The 26034-nt window shown below is 28.3% G+C and overlaps 2 protein-coding genes across 3 annotated transcripts in view; one reads left to right on the top strand and one right to left on the bottom strand.

The window, feature by feature from the left end:
* The first annotated feature begins 33 nt into the window (after nucleotides 1-33).
* Nucleotides 34-16886, top strand: LOC107441960 (uncharacterized). Of its 2 annotated transcripts, none has more exons than XM_016055377.4 (5): nucleotides 34-298; nucleotides 2336-2560; nucleotides 4863-4966; nucleotides 11944-12076; nucleotides 16684-16886. In XM_016055377.4, the coding sequence occupies exons 1-4, from the start codon at nucleotides 256-258 to the stop codon at nucleotides 12073-12075; spliced, it is 504 nt and encodes a 167-aa protein (XP_015910863.1). In that variant the 5' UTR covers nucleotides 34-255; the 3' UTR covers nucleotide 12076; nucleotides 16684-16886. The 2 variants fall into 2 exon arrangements, with proteins under 2 accessions (XP_015910863.1, XP_087022627.1); XM_087166501.1 differs by having other exon boundaries at nucleotides 44-298; nucleotides 2340-2560.
* Nucleotides 16887-23029: 6143 nt separating this feature from the next.
* Nucleotides 23030-26034, bottom strand: part of LOC107441959 (putative lipid scramblase CLPTM1) — a 58747-nt gene continuing 55742 nt past the window's right edge. Inside the window, exon 12 of the mRNA XM_087166500.1 lies at nucleotides 23030-23357. Coding sequence (XP_087022626.1) covers nucleotides 23194-23357 — 164 coding nt within the window. The 3' untranslated portion in view covers nucleotides 23030-23193. The remainder of the gene's footprint in view (nucleotides 23358-26034) is intronic.

Here is a 26034-nt window from a genome sequence, read left to right as displayed (position 1 = left end):
TGCTAATTTTGATGTCCTTTTTTTTTAGAAGAAATAGATAGTCGGAAATGTGAAGCATAAGGATAAATGTAAACACAATGAAGTTTACTTTATTGTGATTATCTAAAATTGTCTCAAATTATGTAAATGTTATTTAATTTTAATAATTCACTTTAATAACAAAAATTTCAAGTTTCATTTAATGTAGTTAAATTATTATTCTCTATACGTCCTTACATTTCCCCCACCATATCAGTAAAATTCGGTTGGGAAAAGATGATTTCGATTTGTGTTCTTGTAATTATTCTCATCACTCAAGGTAAGATAAATATGAAGCGAATGCTCTAAATTTCTAATGCTAGAATCGTCTCCAGAGTTTGCTCACATCGTATCGTTTAAATTTCGTTGTGTATATCACTTCCGATTTTTTATTTTTGTTATGATACTCTTTAGTCGAGGTAAAATTTATATTAATCTAAAATTCTAAATGGGAGATATTTCCTTATCGTGATCTGTTGAGCCAACTACAATCGCCGATGTGCCAAATAGATTTTAAACTTGCAGATTTAAAAAAAAAAAAATATGTAGATGTTTCCTCGGGGGTAGCTACAAGTTATACCTTTCGAGTTTGTCCCTCTCTGTGATAATTTTTTTTTAGTTTCTCGGGGGCTACTGCCAGGCAGTAAAAATCATTCGGAAATAGTAACCCGGAAGTCTTAGCAACAAATTTTAACTCCAAATGCCATCTGTGCTTAGCTTTACACAGTCAACCAAACATAATAATATTGCCTCTAACGGGCAAGTATCTTTTTTTTTTTTTTTTAAATTAAGAGTCTATTTTAAAATGTAATGACATAGTGCATTTTAATTTGTCTAGTCCTGGTTTATACAATATCGGTAGTATAATCTCCCTGGATATTGTTTCAACCAGTTGTACTCATTCATAAAATTTATCCGACTCCATTTATTAAAATATTTCTAGCCTAAAATAACTTCATCATTAACTCTCACCATTTTCATGTTTTTTATTTCAGTTTCAGCTAGAATTCAACCTATGTTGCCTTTTAAAAAAATTAATAAAAACAAATATAACTTTTATAAGAATGTGTACAATAAATTGTGTCATCAAATTTATATCGTTTGCAAAGGCTGTTAATCTCTTTTAAACCTGGTGTGTAGCGTTTTTAAAAGAGCCTAAAGGTGCTTTTTTCATTAGGTGTTTTTAAAAAGTGGTTAATTTTTCCTTTTCGATCTTTTCCATGCTGATTTCCTTCACGCATTGAGCAAAAGAATGCTTTTCACATTGTTTAACATTTTCTCAATTCATGCAACCACGATCTATTGTGGCTTTCCGATGCTCCATAGCGTATGAAAGCGCCAATCATTTTATATGTTTGATGAAATACTTGTAAGTCAGCATGTGCGTCTACAGCGCTGGGCTCGGTGAGATTATTGAAATCTCAAGCACAACTCTGCTGCATTTTGCAAGATATTCTTAATTTCATGTTTCATTTTCCACCCTCTTAATATTTAACCCAAAAATTTATTGATCATTTATAATCATTATTATAATGCCTAATAAAATTAAATAAAATAGTTCATTGTCAGAAACTAGTTATTTTATCATGATCATGTAATTGTCTTTGAAAATTATATTGCATTTTGTAAAAGTATATAGTGCTTAAAAATATTTTTTGAGTGCTTAAAAAGTACTTAAAAGGTGCTTATTTTTTGTTGAAAGATAGGGCTACGCACCTTGTTTAAATAATTCTAAATTCAAATAATTTTGAAAGGCTTTGCAAAACTTCCAAAAACAGTTTTTTAGTGCATGTTAACCCGAGAAAGAAAAAAAAATTGAGGGTAAGTGAAAATTTGTTTATAACTGAAAACATGTTTTTTTTAAACTACAGTACAGAACCTCTTATCCGGAAATCAGAAAACCGGAACGAAATTTGATAAATTTTCCCCGCCATTTGTTTTAAAAAATGTTTTTTCCTCATAAGATTTTAGGATTTTTCTTTCTTTTTTAAAAGATACCTTACCATCATTTTAGAAATAATCACTAGTGTATTATGCGTATTACTTTATCCTTTTTTCTTCTTTTTTAAGATTATTTCTGAATAAATATTTTTTTTAAGTTGAGTTTGACAATAAAAAAACGGCTTTTTGTAGCTATTCAGAAAACCAGAAAAAACAATTATCTGGAATAGTGATGGTCCCAATCGTTCCGGATAATTGGTTCCCTACTGTACTTTTAATTATTGTGTGTTTATTATCTGTCAGTAAAAGTATGCATTGGTGTTTAAGCGCATAAATAGTATATGCAAAAATATATGCATAAAATACTTCTTTTTAGACAGTTTGTGCATTGATGTGAGTTCTGAAGGGCAATCAATGAATGAAGTAGAAGAGAAAAATATCTTGAATGAAGAAAAAAATCTTTATTATCTTCCTCAGCAGACAGTGTTTGGGCAGCCAAGATCTTTAATAGAAATCGATGCTTCAAAAACTTCACCTCCTTCTATAATGATAAAGCCTTCTACTACTCTTCGGATGAAAGAATCTGAACCACCCACCAAAGGTTCTTTATAATAATTGAAAAAAAAGTTTAAAGTATATGACTCAGATAATCTGCAGTGTCCTGTGGCAGAATCGTGGCGACATTGTCTCAGAACTTAACAGATTTTTTGCAGAAATATTTCTCTTTTTGGAAGTAAATAATTTTGATTTGCTTTTCTGCAGAAATTTATCCTTAAGGTTTCAATTGCGCATTTAAATAACAATCTTTTGAAGTGCTCAATTTATGCCGATATCGTAAATCCACTTTGATTGTATTTTCGACAGTTATATTTATCCCAATAAATTTAAGATGATATTAGAAATTTGAAATACTCATTTGATCATTTATTTTTTAAGACAATTATTACTTTTGCTTTCCACATTGTTTTTAAAACCCAATATTTTTTATACAATATTATTTATTTCAACTATCGAGTCTTGAAAAGGATTATGCATTTGAGTAACCTCTTTCTGAAGAGTCCGATGCTCGCGATTTCATCATTGATCTGTTTTTGAAATAATTTGATGTTTTAAATTGTTTTTTTTTTTTTTAATGTGATGATGTTTTGCAAAATGTGATAAAAGAAATAATTAGTGCATTCGCCCCCCCCCCACCAACAAAATGTAAAAATATTGCCCATAGAATAAAAAAAGATATTACATATTCAATTAAAAAAATTAAATTGTTTTTAGCTCTAGAGTTTTGTTGCAGAAAAGCCGAAAAAATTCTGAGAATGGCTTCTAGAATGGCGAGAAAATTCTGTTAATGACTTCAATATAGGAAACTAATGAGCTTAGTTCTAAGTTAATCAATTAAACAGAATTAAAGCTTAATAGATATTCCTGTGTGGCAGAATTTTTTTGGACTCTCTGTAACATACCTCTCTATTACTCATATCTTTCTGCAAGATACTTTTAAAAATAAATTAAAGTAACAAAAGCATAAAAAAAGAAACCTTTCGGATCAAATAAAATAATTTTTTAATTAAATATGTAATATTTTTTATTCTATTATTGTGGGCTATATTCTCGTATTTTGTAGGGGGATAGGGCTAATTATTTCCTTTTTCACATTTTGTAAATCATCATCCCATTAAAAAAAAAAAAAGATTAAAGAATTTTTAAATCTGTAGTAGTAAATCGAACTCTTTAAAAAAAGGTTACTAAATACAAATTTTCATTTTGAGATTCAGTTGTTGTAATAAATAATTTATTAAAAATTTCGGATTTTAAAACTGTGTGGAAATCAATAGTAATAACTGTATTAAAAAAATTAGAACAAAATTTTCTGCAGAAAAGAGAACCAATTTTTTACCTTCATTAATCTTTATTTTTCATTGTTCTCAAATGAGAAAAGAAAAAGCATTTTTTTCTGCTCGGATGCGTGAGAAAGGCATCTTTTGAATATAATTCTGAAGAAAAAATAAAATCTTCCGAAAATTTCTGCAGAAAAGAAAAACTTTTTACTTCACAAAATCTTTCTGCAAGAACTCATTCACGTTCTGCAACAATGTTGCCGTGTCTCTACTATCCTGCCACGGGGATAGATATTGTCTCTAAAGATATTTCTCCCTGAAATATGTAAATTTTTTTAATTATCTTATTTAAACAACTTAATGCTATGGCATTTTTAATTTTAACTGTCACCTTTAGATGGAAAAAGGATTCCCACCATATTAAACAATGGAAAATTATTTGAACATAATTAATATTTTTTCCATTTAGTTCATGAAAATGTGCAATTCAAATGTAGTTGCCAAAATTTTAAAGGTTTTATAAGTTTTTTTCAACTTAAGATTGGATTCGTATAATTCTTGATAGGTTAACATAGAGAAAAATATAATCTCTTTTTTTTTATTTTATTGAATGCTTTTCAATTTTATTTTAAAATGAATTTAAAATGTTTTTGTTTTTTGTGTATTCCATTTAAATATGTTTGCATTATTTTTAATGGAGTAGGGTGTTTTATATTTGTGTTTTTAAATAATGGTAATTAAAAATAATAAATAAAACAGCAGTTGAAACAAATATAGTTTGTCTACGATAAGAACTCCCCCCGCCTCAAAGTCTGTGGAAATGAGAATGGCCCATTTTAGGGAAGGTAGCTTTTCTTCACTCTAGGGTTAACACAATAGACTGAAGAAAAAGAATTCAAGAATTTCCTGTCCTAAACAATGACCCCACCCCCTAATTTAAATAGTCATACCTCGCTGTCACTGCCACGGGTCCAGACAAAGGGCTAGGGGAGTTCTTAATTTAGTAGACAAACTATACAACTTCTATCAAACACAATAAACTTAATTGCATTATTTTTGTTATTATAGATTTTACTGGTGGTCGAGCTTATTCCAGCTTTTGCACTTCGGAAGTCAGTTCAAAAGAAGTATTAAATTCAGAGTTACTGCCTTCAAGGGATATTTCAAAAGAGGTAAGTTTCTTCAATAGAGGAAAATATTTTATCATTTTGCTCTGCACTCATAATCAGGGACAGTGGAGCTCTTGCCCCTTCACATTTTATAAAAGTTAAAATATTGAGAAAATATGGAAAATAATAAAAAATAATGACAAGAGAAGAAAAATCATTAAAATTATTTTTTAAAAGTATTTAAAAAAATATTTTTTATTTATCTAAGAATTAAAAATTTGGAAAACAAAATAAAGGTACACTATTACCCTGTAATATAATACCTGGTCCAATTAAAATATTATAGGTCAATATTAAGGTCCGATACCGTGCCGTTATTTATTATTGAAAAGTGTCTTCGAATTTCCTTGTTTTAATGCACTATTTAAAATATACATAGTGTACCCCCTAATTCACCTATAATTGTTTCCCGTGGTAGGGTACACTATTACCCTGTAATATAATATGTGGTCCAACTTAAATATTATAGGTCAATATTAAGGTCCGAAATCGGGCTAACAGTGAAGAGGGACTTCGCGCTTCCTATCTTTAAAGGGTTTTAGAAGGCGAATTTCCTTATTTTAAGCTCTTCCGAACACTTATTTTTGATACGAACACATAGTAAAATACAGGAACTCATTGTGTACCCCCTAATTGACCTATAATTATTTCCCGTGGTAGGGTACACTATTACCCTGTAATATAATACCTGGTCCAACTAAAATATTATAGGTCAATATTAAGGTCTGATATCGCACCTTGCGTTAGTTAACCATTGAAAGATGTCTTTGAATTTTTAAAGCATTTTAGAATACTTATTTCTTCATTTTAAGCTTCTCAGAACACTTTATTTCACATAAGCATACATAGTAAACTTTAGGGTCACGCTGTGTACCCCCTAATTGACCTATAATTATTTCCCATGGTAGGGTACACTATTACCCTGTAATATAATATGTGGTCCAACTTAAATATTATAGGTCAATATTAAGGTCTAAAATCGGGCTAACAGTGAAGAGGGACTTCGCGCTTCCAATCTTTAAAGGGTTTTAGAAGGTGTGCCCCTTCACATTTTATAAAAGTTAAAATATTGAGAAAATATGGAAAATAATAAAAATAATGACAAGAGAAGAAAAATTAATAAAATTATTTTTTAAAAGTATTTAAAAAAATATTTTTTATTTATCTAAGAATTAAAAATTTGGAAAACAAAATAAAGAAAGGATATAATATAATCTCTTCATCAGCTCACACGATTATATCCGCAAAAAGGAGTGCTTTCTAATATTGTATCATTATAGCCAAAGCAAAATATATTAATACAATAGTGTGAGGAGCATTAAAAAAAATTTTAACGAAAATAGAACTCATTAAGTTACCGTGTTGCAGTAGAATGTGCCATAAGATATCACTTTATTTATGCTTCTGTTTTCATATTTTGTAATCTTGCAATCTTGTTAAGAAAATATTTTAAATCATTCTTGAGAGATTTCAGTATGCGTATGTTTACTTTAATTTGCTCATCGCTATATAGATTTCCTTTCATGTTTTGTTTTGTAATTTCTTTACATTTTATTTTCTGTTTTTTGCTTGATATGTTTTATTTCATATATATATATTTTACTTAATATGTTCTATTTTCGTTTAAATTTTCTTGAGTGCTCCTCACACTATTGTATGGATATATTTTGCTATGGCTATATTGATACAATATTAGAAAGTACTCTTTTTTGTGGATATAATCGTGTTAGCTGATGAAGAGATAATATATTTTCTTTATTTTGATTTCCGGATTTTTAATTTTTTTTCTTTTTAGATAAATAAAAAATAATTTTTTTAAATACTTTTAATAATTTTTCTTTTCTTGTCATTATTTTTTATTATTTACCATATTTTCTCAATATTTTAACTTATTTTATGAGTTCTATATGCTAGAAGCTTATGCGCAGTTAATAAAACTTATTAATTTTCTTTGTTTTTCTCCCTTTTCTTTTTGTCTTTATTGTGCTAAATATGTCTGTGTGTATGTGTAAGTTCAAAAAATATTTCAAAATATTTAGTTCTATATACTTGCAGATTATGCACAGTGAATAAAACTTATTAATTTTCATTTTTCTCTTTATATCCTTTTTGTGTTTATTTATAGTGCTCTATGTATGCATATATATCTATAAATTTGTATATATATATATATATATATATATATATATATATATACAGTGGTGGCCAAAAGTGTGGACATTTTTTTAAAGTTCCATTTTTTTCAATTTTGTGTGCTTGTAGAATATATTAATTTTCACTTAAATACAAACGTTTGTATATCAAATTGAAGGTAATTTAATGTAAAATTTAATAACAGAAACAGAATTAAAATATCTATATTACTAAAACAGTTATGCTCATTTTAGTAGAACAAACACAAATCGTCTTGAATAAGGACTTGTTTTGTAATAAAAACGTATTAGCCAATTACAAACTCTGTTCTTAGGACCAATCAAATGACTGTAACTATAGTTTAGGTTATTATTGTTGTGGAAATATTATGATGCATACTAGTACAATTAAATAGAGTATTGCTGTTTTTGAATATTTGAAGTCCCTTTTTTTAATTAAACAAATTTTAAACAATGTCATCAACAAGAAGAACTAACTGGACATCTACAAAAAGAAGCCGGATTGTCATATTGAGAGAAAATGGCCTCTCTTATGCTGAAATTGCAAGACAAGTTGGTGGTTCAGTGACTTGTTCTGATGTACGTAAGTTCTGTTTACATTATGAAAAACGAAATCAGTGGAAAATAATGCCAAATCAGGCGGGGGGCTAATTCACAAGTGCTACTGCCGATAGAAAAATGAAATGGCTATGCCTTCAAGATAGAAAAATTTCATCAGATGCCATTCGATGTGATATGAGTGCAGCGGGTATTGCACACTGACACCAACATTTAACCACGCACCTATGCCCCTAAAAGAGCATTTATCGGTTAATGGTTAAGGTTGGAAGAAGCGGGTATTGCAGTAAGTTCAAGAGCAATAAGAAGAAGGTTATCAGGATTTGAACTACAAGCTAGAATTCCGAGGGAAAAAAAACATATTTAAATCAAAAGCAACGTGGAAAACGAGTTAAGTGGGCAAAAGAACACATTAAATGGTCAGAAAATCAATGGAAGCAAGTAATCTGGAGCGATGAGAGTAAAATATCGCTCTTTGGTAGTGATGGTAGAAAATACGTGAGATGTAGAGTAGGTGAAGCACTTCATCCTGATTGCATTGAAGCAACTACAAAAAACTCAACAAATGTCATGATTTGGGCATGTATGTCTACAGATGGTGTGGGGCGAATTCAATTGATTGATAGCATCTTGAATGCAAAAAAATACATTGAAACTGTCCTGAAACCAAAATTGATGCCTTCCATCAGGGATCTCTTCCCCAACAATGCACCATTTATTTTTCAGCAGGATTCAGCTTCATGCCACACAGCAAAAGTATGCAAAGCATGGTTTCAAAATAAAGGCATAGATATATTACCATGGCCAGGAAACAACCCTGATCTCAATCCAATTGAAAATTTGTGGCGACGTTTGAAAATTCTTGTACGAAAAAACGTCCATCCAATAAAAGACAACTTATTGAAGCTATAATTGATTCTTGGCACCATGTGATTATGAAAGATAAACTCCAAACACTCATTCACTCGATGAAAAGACGCTGTGAAGCTGTCTTAAAAAATAAGGGTTACCCTACTAAGTATTGATTGTGTAAGTATCACTTTAAAGAAATGCAAATCTAAGATAGTTCTTATTATTAGTGTTATAACTTTTTTTGTAATACTGTATTTATTATTAAATTTTACATTAAATTACCTTCAATTTGATACATAAACATTTGTATTTAAGTGAAAATTAATATATTCTACAAGCACACAAAGTTGAAAAACGTGAAACTTTCAAAAAGTGTCCACACTTTTGGCCACCACTGTATGTGTATATAAATATGTATATTTATATATAATGTATATTTACGTACAATGTAATTAATACAATTAAAACAATGGAAAAACCAATAAGGATGATACTTCAATATTTAACAGAAACTAGACATGAGTTACGTAGACTGATGAGTCACACACTCATTTTTGAACCACGCGGGTTTGCTTTTCCAACTCTCTCTTTTTTTTTACATCAAAACAGTTTAATTACAGGGTGAGTGACATCTATTGGCCTTTTGTTGGTTTTCTTACACGGAGGTTGTTTCGTTTGTTACACACACATATATTCTTCTGCGGTCGCTGTTCATATTTATATATTATTATTAGGTGACATGTCACCCTCCCACAAACACTGTAAGCACATGAGATTTGCTCTAGAGGCAGTCAGATGGATTAGGATATTTTCGATATTGGGATATTTTCGGAAATCTAAGGTCCAGAAGTTTCAAGAAATCATCGATCACATTTATTCTAAAAATTCTTGTATATTTTATTTAAAAATATTACAACTAGAACAACTAGCATCACTTTCATTTGTAAATATTTTTTCTGGTAGAATAATAAATGTTAATTGGAGATAAAAGTAAATTTATAAGGAATTAATTTAAATTATGCTGCATATAATTTATTTAGAATTTCATGTTGTGAAACTATCAATGATCTAAAATTTTAAAGACATTAATTTTTTTGAAAAAGCATCAGAAAGGTCCTGGGTTCGAATCCTGGACAAGGCATGGATATTTTTTTTCCTTTTCTTCTCTGTGCTGTCTGTGGGAGAAATGTTGTCTCACCAAATATGATGCCCATGAAAGAGTGAACAACATATTTGCCTTTTTGATACCGGAATAACAATGTGCGGGTGGGAATTACCACTGTTGAGTCCCCTGATATATGGCATGCCACAAAGTTTAAATAAATGGTTTGCAATAATATTTTTGGTGACATACAAAATGCTTCTTGCTCATCTTTGTAATATTACATTTGAGGATAATAATTTTCCTTTAATTTTTGTAATTATGATATTCTGACTCAAACGTTCAATTAAATCAGCCAAAATTGAAGCCCACATAAATAGGTTTCTGCGGTGAAATTTAGGGTTTTATGTTCCTGAAGCATATAGGTCGCAGCACTTTTTTAAAAATTTTACTCATTGAATGTTTTTTTTGTTTTATTTTTCAAGATTTTCAAAAAGGGATCAGCACTTGATTTATTTCTGAAGTTTTCTTAATGAATTGGCAGTTTATATTTTATTTTGATGTGGCTATTATAACTGTAACTTTATTTATTTTTCTTATGTGTGGATGTCTCTTTATTAAGTCTTCTCTGTGTACTTTTAAATCATTATCAAGACTTACTCTATGTACTTTTAAATAGTGATTGTTTGTCATCAATTTTTCTTTACATTTATACATTTGAATTTTTCTAATTGCTTTTTCTTATTAGTTTTTCCATTATGGGATCTCGGGGCACTGTCAGTTTTTGATTTCACCACTGACTTCAGAAAGGCTCCAGTGTGCTGGTAGACAATGTGTCCCTTGATGAAGTGCTGTCCTGCTAACACACGTCTTATTTTTTTTGTTGTTTTCTGTTAGAATTGTATTTCTGACTTTCTAAATGAGAATCACATGATTAATCTGCCAGTCAGATGCCTCAACTCAAGTTTACTAACTGTAACTGCCTTCATTAACGAACATATAATTGAGAGTATGTGCAAAGGATTACCCCCCAGATTAAGACCTTTATGATTTTGAAAAAAAAGCCAAAACCCTTATTGAATGGCTTGCAATTGTTTCTAAAACTAATTATTAAAGTTCCCACTGTTTTACCACTAAATAAAAACAAACAAAAAGATTCAAAATTGAGTGGAAAATAAATAATCGGTGTCAAAATTGTAAAACACGACAGCCAAGTCAGTTAGTCCAAATTATAATTATTATCAGTGACAAAATGAACAATTTTCCTAGATAAGTCAAAATTCCTACCAACAATTCTAATATAATCCAAATTATTTTTGAATTTAATATTAATTATGGGAAGTTGGGTTTATTTTTGGTTATGTTATCTCTTCCCATACTCCTAACTGTCGATTGGGAGCAATTCATTTACTTTCAATTTCGAATTATTGGCCAACTGTTGAATACAAAATATTCTTGATGTGAGGAGAATGATTTCTTTATTTTCATAACTTTGGAATGTGGCCATGTTCAATTTAAGTTTTACATAATAAATCAATTTTTCCCAAACTATTTCATCCATTTTTCTGAGATAAATATCCCTACATTATATCCAAATTCAAATGTATCCTACAAAGAAACTACATGCTACTAACCACTATGGCTAAGAATTTGTACTAAACTTGCTACTTCCATAAAGTTACCTTTGTAGCTAATTATTTCGATGATGTTGTTATTTTTTTAAGCACTTTTGAAGATCATTTAAATCACCCTAAGAAAATTTTTGATGAAATTTGCAAAAAACTGCTGACAATGATAACGTTAATGTATTTAAAGTAATTATATCTCTTCAATGCTTCTTAGGTTCAATAAATGTATATCATAAATTTATAAATACCTATGCAAAAGCTAGACTGTAGGTGGTGTAAATAAAAACAATAACTGACGAAGGAGATTTAACTTTTGAATTGTATGAGATTTGTAAACAACCCAAAATTATTAAATGCATAAAAATAAATAGAATGAATTGGATGACCCACAGGATTTAAACAGAGAAAAAGATATTGCTTTTTAGACCTATTGAAACAAGAAAGCTGTTGAGATGGGATGATTATCTTGCAATGAGTGATAAGAATTGGAAATCAAAGATAAATCGGAAGTCGTTATGGAGAAATCTTCTGAAGAAGGCATTGGCCCACATTGGGTTGTCTGACTAACTATGAAGATGATGATGGATATAATGTTTTTTGATAATATTAAGCATTACTAATATTTAAAATTTTAGTTAATAAATGTAAAAAAAAAAATTATTATAATTTTTGTTTATTGTTATCTAGAGTGTTGTACTATCTGGTTACATGGAAACACCTTCTAAAACGAGTGATGACCATCACCATCATATGCTAGAAAAGTCTAGACTTGTCTCCATATCTTCTGATGACAAATTATTAATTGGAAGTGCTTTTTGAGGTTAGTTATTCATTTCTTGCTCTCTCATTTTCAGAGGGTCTTCAGGGTTCCCATGGTCCTTAAAAATTACTCAATTTTTAATTTGGTAAATAAGGGTCCTTAAAAGTACTTCATTTTGGTTCAAGGTTTTTAAAATTCCTTTATTTTTTTTAGCATCATTATGGTTGATAGGAACAATTTTTCAGTTCAATTTTTTAAAACAAAATGTTGTAGAATTCAGGGGTCGCATTCCCCCTAAAATTCATAAAATTCCTAAAACTATGTGCAAACCCTAAAATTCCTAAAAATCTGATAAAATTTTGTTGGTGTTCCTAAAAAATTAGAGTTATAGTCTAAATATAAATAAAAAAGCAATAATCTAAAATATAAGAATTTAACTACATTAATTAAAACTGTTTTAATTTTGCCACATGGGAATTCTGATCCTGAGAGAGGTTTTTCGATAAATAAAGCAATGCTTAATGTGAGTCACCATGAGAATACTATTATGTCTCTTAGACTAATCAAAGATACTATTTGAAATTATGGAGGAGTGTTGAAGATCACCACAACACTATTGAGGGCAGTAAAAGAATCTCACAAATCATATCAAGAATATGTTAGAAAAATGATCATGATTAATTTGTTTTTCTCTAACTTCTAATATAAATTGCTGATTTGAAATCTAATATTATCACACAATAGTTTTTCTTAATAAAGTAAGGTAAAGGGTAATAATAAAGTTTTGATTAAGAAGGTAAAAATTAAGTAAAAATCCAAGTTGGTGTTAATTTTTTCTCTTGATTTATTCTCACTTTTGCCTGTTCCTGAATTATGCACTTAATTTCTGATAGGTAATATGTAAAGTTGAAATTTCATTTTTACACTTTAGAGATTTCATTCTTGACTTAATAAATTTCAGAGCTTTATTTTATGACTCGCAATTATATATGATATGTGTGGATGAATTGTAATAATCTTCTGTTATGTAATAAACTACCGTGTGATCTGTTTTTAACCTAGCAAAATCATATATTACCTCTAAAATTTACCTAAAATGTTTTGAAAAAAGTTCCTAAAATTACCCTAAATTTTTAAAAAACTTTGCTGCTACCCCTGAGAATTAGACCATGCATCGAGGGTAAAGCCTTTTAGAGAGACAAAAATTAATGTGTGGGTGGGTGGCTACAGGCAAGGGGAAGAAAGCTTTTATTAATATATTGGTTCTTTCCTTAATATATTCTGCCCTTTTCCTCGAATGATGCTCTGTGTGGAGAGTGAAGCATTCTAAAGGAAAAGAATAGAAGGGGAATACTGCACATGGAAGAGATGGTGCTTTTGGTAACGCATATGCTTATAGCAGGGTTGCCACAGAAAAAAATGAACAAAATAGTTGCTTTTAGTAGCCTAAAGCATGAAAATAGTTGCCTAAATAAGAATAAAAATTCAGCAAAAATAAGACTAAAATTTTATTAAATGACTTAATTCAGGGATGAGATTTTTCCGCTTTTTAGCGGATTTCCGCTTTTTTAACTTTTATCACTTGAATTTCAGCTTTTTTGTCAAAAATTCAGATTTTTCTAAAAATTTCATTTTTTTTATAAGTATTCCGCTTTTTCAGAAAATTTACCGATTTTCAAAGAGAAACAGAAAATTCAAACTGCATAGCTACCAAACCTTTCTCATTTTTACTTATTTTAGCTGTTTTCTCTCCGTTTACTCACAGCAAGTAAGATTTTCGGAATTTTTTACCCGCCCTCCAGATAGATCCGATTTTTGTAGTTCAAACGACGCTGCTTCTGACAAGCCTTTTAGAGGTCCCAAGCCTGGAATCTGCTAATATCTCGATCTCATTCACACGATTTTAATATCAAACATAGCTTATCATATTTGTGTGTTGCGATTCTGATTCACGTGATTTGAGTATTGTATGTTACGATTCTTATTTACAAGATTTAAAAATTCGATATTGTGATTCGTATTTGCGCCTTTTTAAAAACCTATGTAGCGATTCATATTCACACAAGTTTAAAATTCAATGTCTTGATTTGCTTTTCAAACAAAAATAGCAATTTTTGTATGTTAAGGAGTTACTATATATTTCTACTTCACTGTTATTGATATGTTTCAAAGGGCTCTAGTTAGATTAAACTATAATATGAACATAATGATTCGATCCATTGTTAAAGTTTTTTTCCCCAATATAATTTAAAAAGTAATATTACTGATATATTTGCTATAAATCACATAACAGTATTTATTAAAAGAAATGAAATATTAATGTATATTCTCAGTAGTTTTAATTTGCTGTACCAGGTAGTTTTTCAAGTAATAATTGTCTCTTATGTGAACTGAGGAAAAATATAATTTCCAGCTTTTTTTTTTCAATTGGTAATTTTTATTTTCACTAAATGTTAAGTATCAATGTAATCATTTCTATAATAATAGATTAGTACCAATTGTATGTCAACACATTATTTATCACCTTAAACTGTCTGAAATTTATTATTAAAGGGTTGCGCTTGCATAAAATTTACTATTGTGGAAATTCAGCTTTTTTGCCTTTTGGCTAATCTCATCCCTGTTAATTGTCATATACCATGATACATTTCGTCAAGTTGGTGGCAAATACAAAAATTTTTATGTAAACGTTAGTGTTCTAGCGCTAAATTTTTATATATAAAAATTAGTATATTTGCAGAAAATTAAATACTTTTAATTACTAGAATTCATTCAAAAAATACTTTTTCATTAAAAAAAACACACACACACTTTTTCTAAGAAATTTTCCCTTTCATCAATAATTGATTTAGCAAATATATATATGTACATATATATTGTGAAAAGTGATACTCAAATTCAAAATTCATGCATTGTATTAAAAATAGGGATTTTTAAAATCATGCAGAATTTCTTAGCAATTACCGTTCAAAAGGCGATCGAGAAATGAAATAGACTTAAATCTATGCAAATTGAACTCATTAAAAAGTTATGACTCAAATTTACCATCTAAAACTTTTTATTTTTTAATGTTTTAATTATTTATTTAATTTTTTTAAATTTTTATTTTACATTTCCTAAGAAAAGAAATTCAGTGTCTTCAGAAGATTTTGCGGGCTGCAGGTTTTCAACCCAATTATGCTAAAAAACATTGCTAGGAGTACAGAAAAGTATCCTAATAGTCTCCTTTTCGTAAAAATAGTTGCTTTTTTAGTCTTTTCAGGCAAAAAAAAGTTGCCATAGTCGCCTCATGCTGAAAATAGTTGCATTTTAGTCGCCTGTGGCAACTCTGTTATAGGGATGAATTAAAACGCTAAGAAAAGTATCAGAAAAAAATTAGAACTAGAATCCATAACTAAACCTATTTCCTAAAATATTGAATTAAACAAATTTGTATAATATTTCAATGTATAATAAGTAACTGTAATTTTATAGAAAGCATAGCATTTTTTAAAATTCATGATTATACTGAAAATGAAACAGATTTGTAAGAAACAGGGTTTGAAAAATCCCAGCCCACTTAGGTTTTTCATCAAAAACCTGGGGTATTTTGGTGAAAACAGTGTTTTTTAAAAATACTTAAAAAAATTTTCCTGGGTACTAAATAAGAAAACTGGATTTGCTTCTAACGAGAAATTTAAATATTTGGTAACTATTTATAATTTGTTTTGTTGTAATGTAAAATTTTGTTACGCTATTATTTTTATTTCTTATGGATAGGCAAATTTGCCTGGTAATTCTTTGGCAAACCCTGTTAATTAATACAATTATATCAGTGCTTACATTATAATAAAATTGTTTTTATTAATTTTTTTAGAAAAGTAAATAATTTGCACTGTCACTGATGGCATATGTATATTCGAAAAAATATGCATATGTTATTTTCAAAAAAGTACTTAATTTTTTCAAAATAAAAAGTCCTTTAAAGTGCTTAATTTTTTCTTTGTTGAAAGTGTGGGAACCCTGTCTGTATATATTAAATGCCAAATCTTCGTAACCCTGGTCTTGTATGTATTAAATGCCAAATCTTCTTAATTTCTTCTTCTGCAGTTTTGCCTCATCTTCTGGATTGAGACTCAAATCTTATGCATTATGAAAATTTGCAATAAAATTTTGCTTATTGATGCTGAATAGAATAAATTAATGCAAACTATTAGGTGCTAAGATTTTGGTTGTAGAAAAAAAAAATGTTTTTCTGCGATTTTTGAAGTATTTGAACTGATAGTTATTAATTCTCACGAACGCGAGTCCAGTGTCCTGTCAACCAGGCCAATCTTGATAATTATAAAATAAAACTTTTTTAGTCTATCTGAAAAGGAACACATGGTCCAAATTTGAGACTTCTATCTTTTTGATAAATTTTTAATTTTAGCATAACTTTATGCTTGTTTTAATAACGGTTTATTACAATAAAATTAGTATTCTTTTAATAGGGTTTTTCATGTTCTTTAATTTCTGTTAATAATGCAGTTCCTAGTAAAGCAAAAAAAAAAATTAAGCGCCAGTATAATTTCTTTCTATTATATTGTTTGTACTTTTATAATAATATTTTTTTACTATCTTCTGCAGTTTTAATTATATTTTAGTTGTTTTTAAAATTATTATAGTAAATTTCTTTTATTTTTCAGGTATTTCAACTTGTTAAAAAATCGGAAGTTTTAAAGCACTTCATGTATAAATTTATTTATTTTCTTTCATTGTAACTTAAATATATTTCTGGTCATTGTATATTTATTTTCATTTTTTTAATATTTAAATGTTCATTTTTACTCTTGTACACCTAAAGTTAACTGTGCGTTTTTTTATATTAAAAATAAATAAGTAAAATGTCTCTTTGTTGTCTATTGGCAATCGAAATAGGCTACAGGTGGCATAGAGCAGAAGAAGTTTAGTTTCTTCTTTGATTTTCAAATAGATTAAAATCTTTTAAGTTAGGAAACTATATGGAACTGAAACCTAAATTAAATGTAATTCTAAAAGAAACCATCATGGAAATTTTAAAAAATGTTAAGGGGAAAATATTGTAGTAAATTCTATCTGGCAATTGGGGCTGTCTACAGGATGAGAAGACTTATTAAGATCTAGGTTTCTTTCTTGAATTACAAAGCTCTTAATTTACAAAACTCATGACATATGCTTCTGAAGCTTGGACAATGACAAAACTGGAGGAAAATTGCACCGCAATAGTTCAGAGAAAGATTTTGCGGAGTATACTCTGTGGTGTAAATGAAAACAATAACTTTGAGCTGTACAAGATTTATAAACAACCTGATATTATGAATAGGATGCCCACAGGATTTGAATGAGTGATGACAATACAATAAAATATATATTTTTTTTTAGACCTACTGGAACAGAAAGCGGGGAAGGCCGCGGTTGAGATAGGCCATTTGATTTTCTTGCAATTATAATCAAAGAGAATGAGTTATGATCAAAGTCGTTATGGAGAAATCTTCAGAGGAAGGCATTGGGCTGTCTGGCCAACTACGATGATGCATTACTTTTGTATAAATTTTTCCACCACTCTACCCCCCCCCCTCCATAGCTGCTGTTTTAAGAAAGTAAAGAAGCGATAACTTCCCGATGAACAAAAGCCATTAAAAAACTTGTAGACATTTCAAGCCTCCGAACATTTTCCAGGGAATTTTTACTGACGACCAGTCTAAGGCCTCAAGGGAAGTAACAATCGTCTTAAAAGGTAGAATTGATTTTCGAAGGAATTATCTTTTTTTAAAAGCAGAAACAGGGTTGCCACTCAAATTTGGAAGGTAAAAAAATTCTCTGTGTTTTCCTTGTATGTATTGTACACAATTACTGTACTCTTGTATGGGCTAACTATACTAGTTTTAATTGCTGGAAAAGGAAAAACTTGGAGTAAAAAAGGAACAGCTGAACATACTTAAATAATGCTATAGTATATGAAATAGTTTTTTGTATTAATATCTTCCTTAACTATCCCATAGATTGCGCTTTGAGTAGTCACCATTTTTTAAAATGCGAAAATAAAAAACAAATTCCCTGCATTTTCCTGGTTTGTAAAGAAATTCTTTGTTCATTTTGGAGATTTTGAAATTCGTATTTTCCAGTTTTTTCTTGTTCTCCCTATAGAGTGGCAACCCTGAGGAAAAAAATAAATGATTAAAGCAAAAATTTTACGAGGAATATTTTTAGTCCTGGCAAAATATTTTATTATATGAAACTTAAATCCCAAGTGTTAAATACACCTACATTTCCATCAGGTGATACTATGCAGCTTTATTCGATTGAAACCAGTTTGCACTTGTTTACGTTAATGTATCCATTGGTTAAATTAGACGATATATTATATCAGGTATATAATTATAATGTAATAATTAGATCAAATTATTAGACACACTGTAGTTTTTTTTAGTAATTACATTGATTTGCACGAGTTTATAGGCAATACTTTTATAGTTAAACATGTATGTAATGGGATTTTATTCAGAAGATTTTTTTATATACAGTAGAGAACCGATTACCCGGAACGATCGGGACCATCGATATTCTGGATAACTGATTTTTCCGGTTTTCTGAATCGCTACAAAAAGCCGTTTTTTTTAATAGTTAAACCCAACTTAAAAAAAAAAAATTGGAAATTATCTTAAAAAGAAGAAAAAACGATGAAATAATACACTAATGATTATTTCCAAAATGATGGTAAGGTAAACATCTTTCAAATAAGAACGAAAAATCCTATGAGGAAAAAAAAATTAATTTTTTTTTTAATGGCAGGAAAACTAATTGAATTTCGTTCCGGTTTTCTGATTTCCGGATAACGGGTTCTGTATTGTACTTTCTATTTGTATTTATTTTTAACGTATTGATTTACAATGTTAACCCATTGATACAGGAGCGTAAACGAATGCAAACCAGTTTCATTTGAGTAAAAACAATACAGCTGTATACAATAAGATCACCTGATAATTATACTTTTACATAGAATCTTATCGTCTAATAATATGGTATGGAAATGTAGATGCATAACACAGCTTTTTAATGATTGGTAGACACCTAAAAACCTTGAAAAAGAAAAAAAAAGACTTGAATAAATAATATTAATGCAGAGATGCAATACATTTTATTCATTTATAAGAAAGAAAAAAACATTTGCTAACAACTGTATAATGTGTACCATTTTATGGTCTTTTTTTTTTTTTTTTTAAAGCCAAATAAATAATTACAGATACAAGACTAACAATCACTTTTAAGCATTATAAATAAAGAAAATAGTATATTTTTTCATTTATAAACTCTTTTTTTTATTTTCTATTAAGAGAATAAAAATATATCTTGACTACGAATGCAATTAAAAAAAAATTATCTTGCTTAAAAAAGAACATAAGTCTACACTTAAATGAAATAATAATAATAATAAAAAAACTAATGTAACTAATCAAATGAAATATATTAGAAAATTTAAATACTATTAAAATCAAAATATAATTTATTAAAATAAAAATAAATTTTTTTAAAGACAAAATGGTAACTATCAAACAAACAGAACCTTTAAAAATGAAACGTATTCAAGTAAATATTGATTTTGAGGCAGTAGATTTAGTCAATATAGCAAATGCATAGCTGCCAACATAGACAGGAAAAAAATCCAGTAGATTTTACAAAATGATATAAATTTCATAATAGTTGTTGCATAATGTACTAAATATTTTACATATAGGGAATTTTTATAGACATCAAAATAAAAAAACTGCAATATTTTCCGATGATGATTGGCATTAAATATGCTTGAAATGTTGTGAATTACGTTTACTCATAATTTTGAATAGTAATAGGCATTTAATTCATAAATAATTAGGATTTTTTAAATTATTTTAGAAAGGGAGTTCTGAATATTTTCGTACAAAAAAAAATTTAAACTGATGTTTATAAATGAGGCTAGCTTAATTATATATTAGCAATACTTATTTAAATATTCAAGCAAGCAATATTCTGCGCAAAAATTTTATTTCAATAGGGATTTTTTTTGAAAACTTACTCAATTTTAGGGAATTTTCTAAAATGAATAAAGACTAGGAGAAACGAAAAATCCAGTAAAGTTGGCAGCAATGCAAATGTAACATATTTTTAAAAATTTAGACACAAGAAGTTTCATTTTACTAAACAACCCTGTAGCAGAATTTTTTTGAACTTTCTGCGACATACCTTTCTAATACTAATATATTTCTGTAAGAGATACTTTTAAAAATAACAAATATATGTTACTAAATTAAAGTAATAGAAACTTCAAAAACAATTTTTTTAAGGATCAAATAAAATAATTTTTTAATTTAATATATAATATATTTTTTTTCTAATATTATGGGTGATATTCTGGCATTTTGCAGGGGGAAAACACACTAATTATTTCCTTTGCATTTTGTAAATCATCATCACATTAAAATCGTGAATACCGAGAAAAAAAAAAGCATCGCCGAAGAAATCACGCAAAGTAGACTCTTCAAACAAGGGTTACTAAATGAGTGTTTTTATTTCGAGATTCAGTTGTTGTAATAAATATCGAATTTTAAAAACTATGTGGAAATCAACAGTAATAACTGCATAAAAAATTAAAACAAAAATTTCTACAGAAAAGAAAACCAAATTTTTTACTTCATTATTCTCAAATAAGAATAGAAAAATCTCAATAATTTTTTTCAGTTCTCCTATGAGCGAGAAAGGCATCTTTTGAAGATTTCTGCAGGGGGAAAAAAATTTATTGCAAGAACTCAGTTTCGTTCTGCGACGTCGCCGTATCAACATGATTCTGCCTCGGTGCTAAGAAATAAATATATAAAAATTTAAGTTAATGAATAGTAATTATGTGTAAAAAAAGTCAAGCTTTTAGAGAAATCAAAATTTATAACTATAAGTAACTCTAAACAAACTATGAGACTGTTCACAGTAAAAATAGATAATAATAAACCATAAAAAAATTCTAAAATAAGAAAAGAAACTGAACATTTAACGGTCTTCTTCATAAAAATCTTTGACAAAAAAGTAAGTAACAATTAATGAAAGTAATACCTACTCAAACTATTTTGCAGAAATTCTTATGCTCGTAATAAAATGATTATGTATTTGAAAGTATAAAATTGATCTAACAAATGTACCAATTCAATTTGGGAACAAAATACCTCACGATTATTCTCAACATTTAAATGACAATATTAACTATATTTTATACAGATGGAAACTTTACAACATTGAGAATTCACATTGACAAGTATCAAAAGAAAAAGCTGTGTTATAGTACAGGATTGCCACTCAAATATGGAAACAATTCCCTGTGTTTTCACTCAACATACATCACAATCACTGTGCTCTTCTATGAGCTGTATAGGGCTAAATATAACAATTGCTGAAAAAACTTAAAACAAATAACGCTATAGTAAATGAATTAGTTTAATATAGTTGAAATATCCTTAAATATTCCATAGGTAGCTCTTTGAATGGTTACCATTTTTTTTAGATGAAGCAAAATTCTCTGTATTTTTCCAGTTTCTAAAAATAAAAACACAAAATTCCCTCTTATTTTAGGCGATTTTTAAATCTCCTGCATTTTCCGTGTGGAGTGGCAACTCTCTAGTCAGTATAAATACTTTTAAATAATTCTGAAAAGAAACCACCTAGAAAGAATTTAAAGGACCAATCAATAGAAAAATTGCAATAAAAAGGGAAACTTCAATAACTCAAAACAGTGACAGAAGTCAAAACATTCACAGTTATTGAAAATAGCACTACCCAAAAAATTAAATTCACGTTGTCTTGTTTCAGTTTATTATTATTCTTTAAAAACAAAGATTTTGTGAAACTTGAATAACAATAAAACTTTTCTTTTAACTTTTTCGTATTATCAAAATATTTTTGAAAATGAATTATGAAAATAAGTATTAAAAAATATTTGCTGTTTTTTTTCCAGAGCTTTTAGGCATAGAAAAGAATATTAAAAAAAAAAAAAAAAAAATTCTGACATAATTTTTTAAAAGGTTTCAAACTTATGAAAGGGATCACATTAACAATAGTAAAATTGAAAGAAATTTAAGAGTGCAGTTCTCTAGAAAATTATTAGTTTTCTTCTATTCCTTGAGTCTTGACTAAGAATTTAAAATTGTTTTTAGTTATCAAAAAATTGAAATACTATACACTTTGAGTTATACAAGTTTGACTGACCTTCACAAATACACCATTGCTTTCATCTAAATACAATATGCATGTAATATATTTTCTTAAAATGTAATAACTTTTTTTTATAATACCCGAGGGCTTGTTCAATTAATCTTTAAATTTTGGTAGATCATAGCAATTGAAAAATAAACTATTTTCTTGTTTTTAAATCATCTGAATGGTTTATTTACTTATTAAAATTATTTAGATTATCTTTCTTGATGGTTAACAAGTAAAACTATTTATATATAAGAATCTTTTTTAACAGGGTTGCCATGCAAATCTGGAAAGAAAAAAAATGCCACGTGTCTTCCCTGTACATATTATACACAATATATTAAGAGGAAACAACAATTGCTGTGCTCTTTTGTGAGCAATATTGGGTTAACTATATTTATTAGTTTTAACTGCTGGAAAAACTTCAAGAAAAAAAAAACAGCTGAATTTATTTACTATACATAAATGATGCTATAGTAAATTAAATAGTTTGGTATAGCTGAAATATCATCCTTAAATATCCCATTGTTTGCACTTTGAATGGTCACCTTTTTTTAGAAAAAAAAAAAAAGATTAAAATACAAGGAAAATTACATGTAATTTTCAGAAAGGAAAAAAAAAAAAAAAAAATCAAAATTACTTGCATTTTACCTGTTACATTAGATGATTTTTTATTTCCTTGCGGAGTGGCAACGCTGTTTACAGATTAAAGAATTCACAAACATTTACATGTGAATTTTGGCTTAGAAGAAATGTTTTTAAAGTTAAATTAAAATAGTCATAGAACCTATACAGTTGTAGAATGCTCATAGACGAATTTTATTATAACACAGCTTTTACTGAACATTTGAAAGTACACAGCTACAGAAATATTACACAGATTGTTCCTGAAAACAATTTTCATAATCACAACATCCCTTTAAATAATAATAAAAACGGAATCTTTTAAGACAATATATTTAGTCTTTCTTTTTATCTTCAATGGGTTTAGCTATAGTGCTAACTGTTCCATTTGCATCGGAGCGTTGCGTCTCTATTTCTCCACTTGTTCCAAATTCATTCATTCTTTTTGGATCTACTCGATAGATCCATCTTTGGTACAAATAAATGAAGAAAACTATATCTGCAAGATTTTATCAATATTTAAAATGTTGAAGTCATTTTTAAATAAAATACAACACATTTAACACTAAACATGCCAACTCTTAATATATACCTATTTCTACCAACTCTTAATATAACGCTATTTCTACCATAATGACTGGACCATATGTTTCTTGATTGAATGTATGAAATTATGGATGTTAGGGAGGAAATAAACTAAAAGAAACTTTATTATAATTAAACAAAATTGTATATTGCCAATTTTTATGTATTGCAAACACAAAGAATAAGAATTTTTAATTCTTTGCTCAATGCATTTTTTACATATACAGGATGTTTCCATTGTACATTTTCTGCAAACATATTTCTTCTAATTATTATTATTTCTATATATCCTATAATTATTCTTATTAATTAACATTATTTCTTGTGTTGTCTTGATTGTTTCGACATTTTTCCGGGTAAAAACTAACAGTTAATTAGAAATGAAGTAAAGCTATCAAAATAATATATAAGCTATTTACCAAAACATTTAGTTTTTGACACAAAAATGCCAACCTAAAATTTTAGGTACTTTCTTGTAATTTGATTTCTCAGTTATTCTTACTGAACTAACTCCGCAACAGTCTTTGCAAAAATGTGCAATTAAACGAAGGCAATACGTTAAACATTCATTACATCGTCATGTCTGATCCGATAACCTTATAAAGCAATAAATTCTTCTCCCGGTCATATGACCAGTTGTGGTAGAAATAGATATTATTATACAATTATTATTTGAAGCAAACAAAATAATAATAGAATATTAACTGTATATAATTGCTAGTAAAAATCATGTGCAAAAACAATAAGCTCATTTTTGCTGCAAAAGTTCTTAAATGGTTATTTGAGCGGTTATGGTATGTTCGGTGTTAACAATGATGATACAAAATATATGCATGTGATGCCACAATAGGCATTACATATTTCCTCCTAGCTTTTCTTTAATTTCTTAAACTTATTTTTTTCAAACATTCTCAATCAATTTTTTGTTAAATTAAACCAATTATTTATTGTTAATTAAATTTTATAAAAAGCTGATATAAAATATTTTATTCTTATCTTAACAATCAATGTAACAGCTAACTTTTTATTTCAATGTAAGACTCATGAATTCCCTGTCGCAACTAAATCGAAAACAAAAAGCTATTCATAACTTTTTATTTCTTACCACAAAAATGTTTCAGCTACACGGTTATACTAATTCTCAAGTCTTTTTGGCAATTCGCTTGCGTCAAATTCTTTTCAAATTTAATATTGATTATGGGGGGTTGGATTCATTATTGGCAATGTTATCTTTTGGTAAATCACCAGCCAGGGATCTCTTCCCATGCATCTAACTGTCAGCAGGGAACAATTCATTTATTTTCAATTTCGAATTATTGGCGATTAGATTGGGGGGCCTTTCAGTCCCAACCGTTGAATCTTCATAAAATATTCTTGATTTTCTTTATTTTTATAATTTTTGGAACGTGGCCATGTTCAATTTAATATTTACTTAATAAATCAATTTTCCCAAAACGATTTTGTTAATTTTTCTGGGATAAATACCCTAACATCATATCCAAATTAAGATGTATATGAAACAGCCAAAAATATGCTTATTACTACAACCTCAACTAACGATAGGAGAAAATTCAGTTTATTTTATGAAATAATATAAATTTTATGATAATTGCTATATAATGTACTAAATATTTTACACATAGGGATTTTTATAGTCATCAAAGTAGAAAAACTGTAATATTTTCCAGTTTCAATTGACATTTTAAACATACCTGAAATGTTATGTATTATGTTTACTCGTAATTTCAAATATTAATAGGCATTTAACTTATCAAAAACAGTTAAAAGATTTAATTTAGAAAGAGAGTTCTGAATAAACTGAATATTTTAGACCAAAAAAAGCTTTGAACTGATTTCTATAAATGAGGTTCGCTTCATTATGTATCAGTAATACTTATTTAAATATATAAGCAATAATCTGTAAGAAAATTCTTTTGCAATATGGATTTTTTTTTCCAGGAAACTTATTCAATTTTAGAGAATTTTCTAAAATGCACAAAAACCAGGAGAATTTTAATTACACCAGTAGACCAGGAGAAAGTGGCAAAATTCAGTAGTCTACTGGAAAATCCAGTACAGCTGGCAGCTATAACTAACCAACCCCATCATTTTACTAAAATGTTTTGAAAGGAGAGAGTAAATCCATTAATCAACTGAGTTCACTTGTTCATAAAAGTCACAGTATGTCATGTAACTTTTTATCATCAATAGGAACAATTTTACCTTGGCCCCAGTTGAGCTTAAAATTGGTTCAATGTAAATGAATATGCACTGATGGACCAATATTGGGATGGCTAGATTTTTTAATATTTGTCCTATATAGGGCCAATACATTGGTTGTAAAGCGGCTGTAAAATATCGGGTGAATAGCACAATTTTATATAGGGCCAATATTTGTGAATATTAGTCCAATGAGGGCGCAAGTTATTTTGCTGCTTAGGAATGTTGTAATTTTTTACATTTTAAAAAAATCAATTCCATATTTCAATACATTTATCTTAAAAAAATAAATCATAGAAAAAGGCAAGAAAAGTTTTTTCAATTTTTGAAAATTTGACTGAGTTGATCTTGAATTATGTTTTTAAAAAAAA

This window comes from Parasteatoda tepidariorum, chromosome 6 (genome assembly GCF_982258835.1).
Source record: "Parasteatoda tepidariorum strain Cologne lab strain chromosome 6, Ptep-v5.0, whole genome shotgun sequence".
NCBI lineage: Eukaryota > Metazoa > Arthropoda > Arachnida > Araneae > Theridiidae > Parasteatoda > Parasteatoda tepidariorum.
The sequence above is the reverse complement of the archived record's forward strand: the minus strand, read 5'-3'. Positions and strand labels throughout refer to the sequence as shown.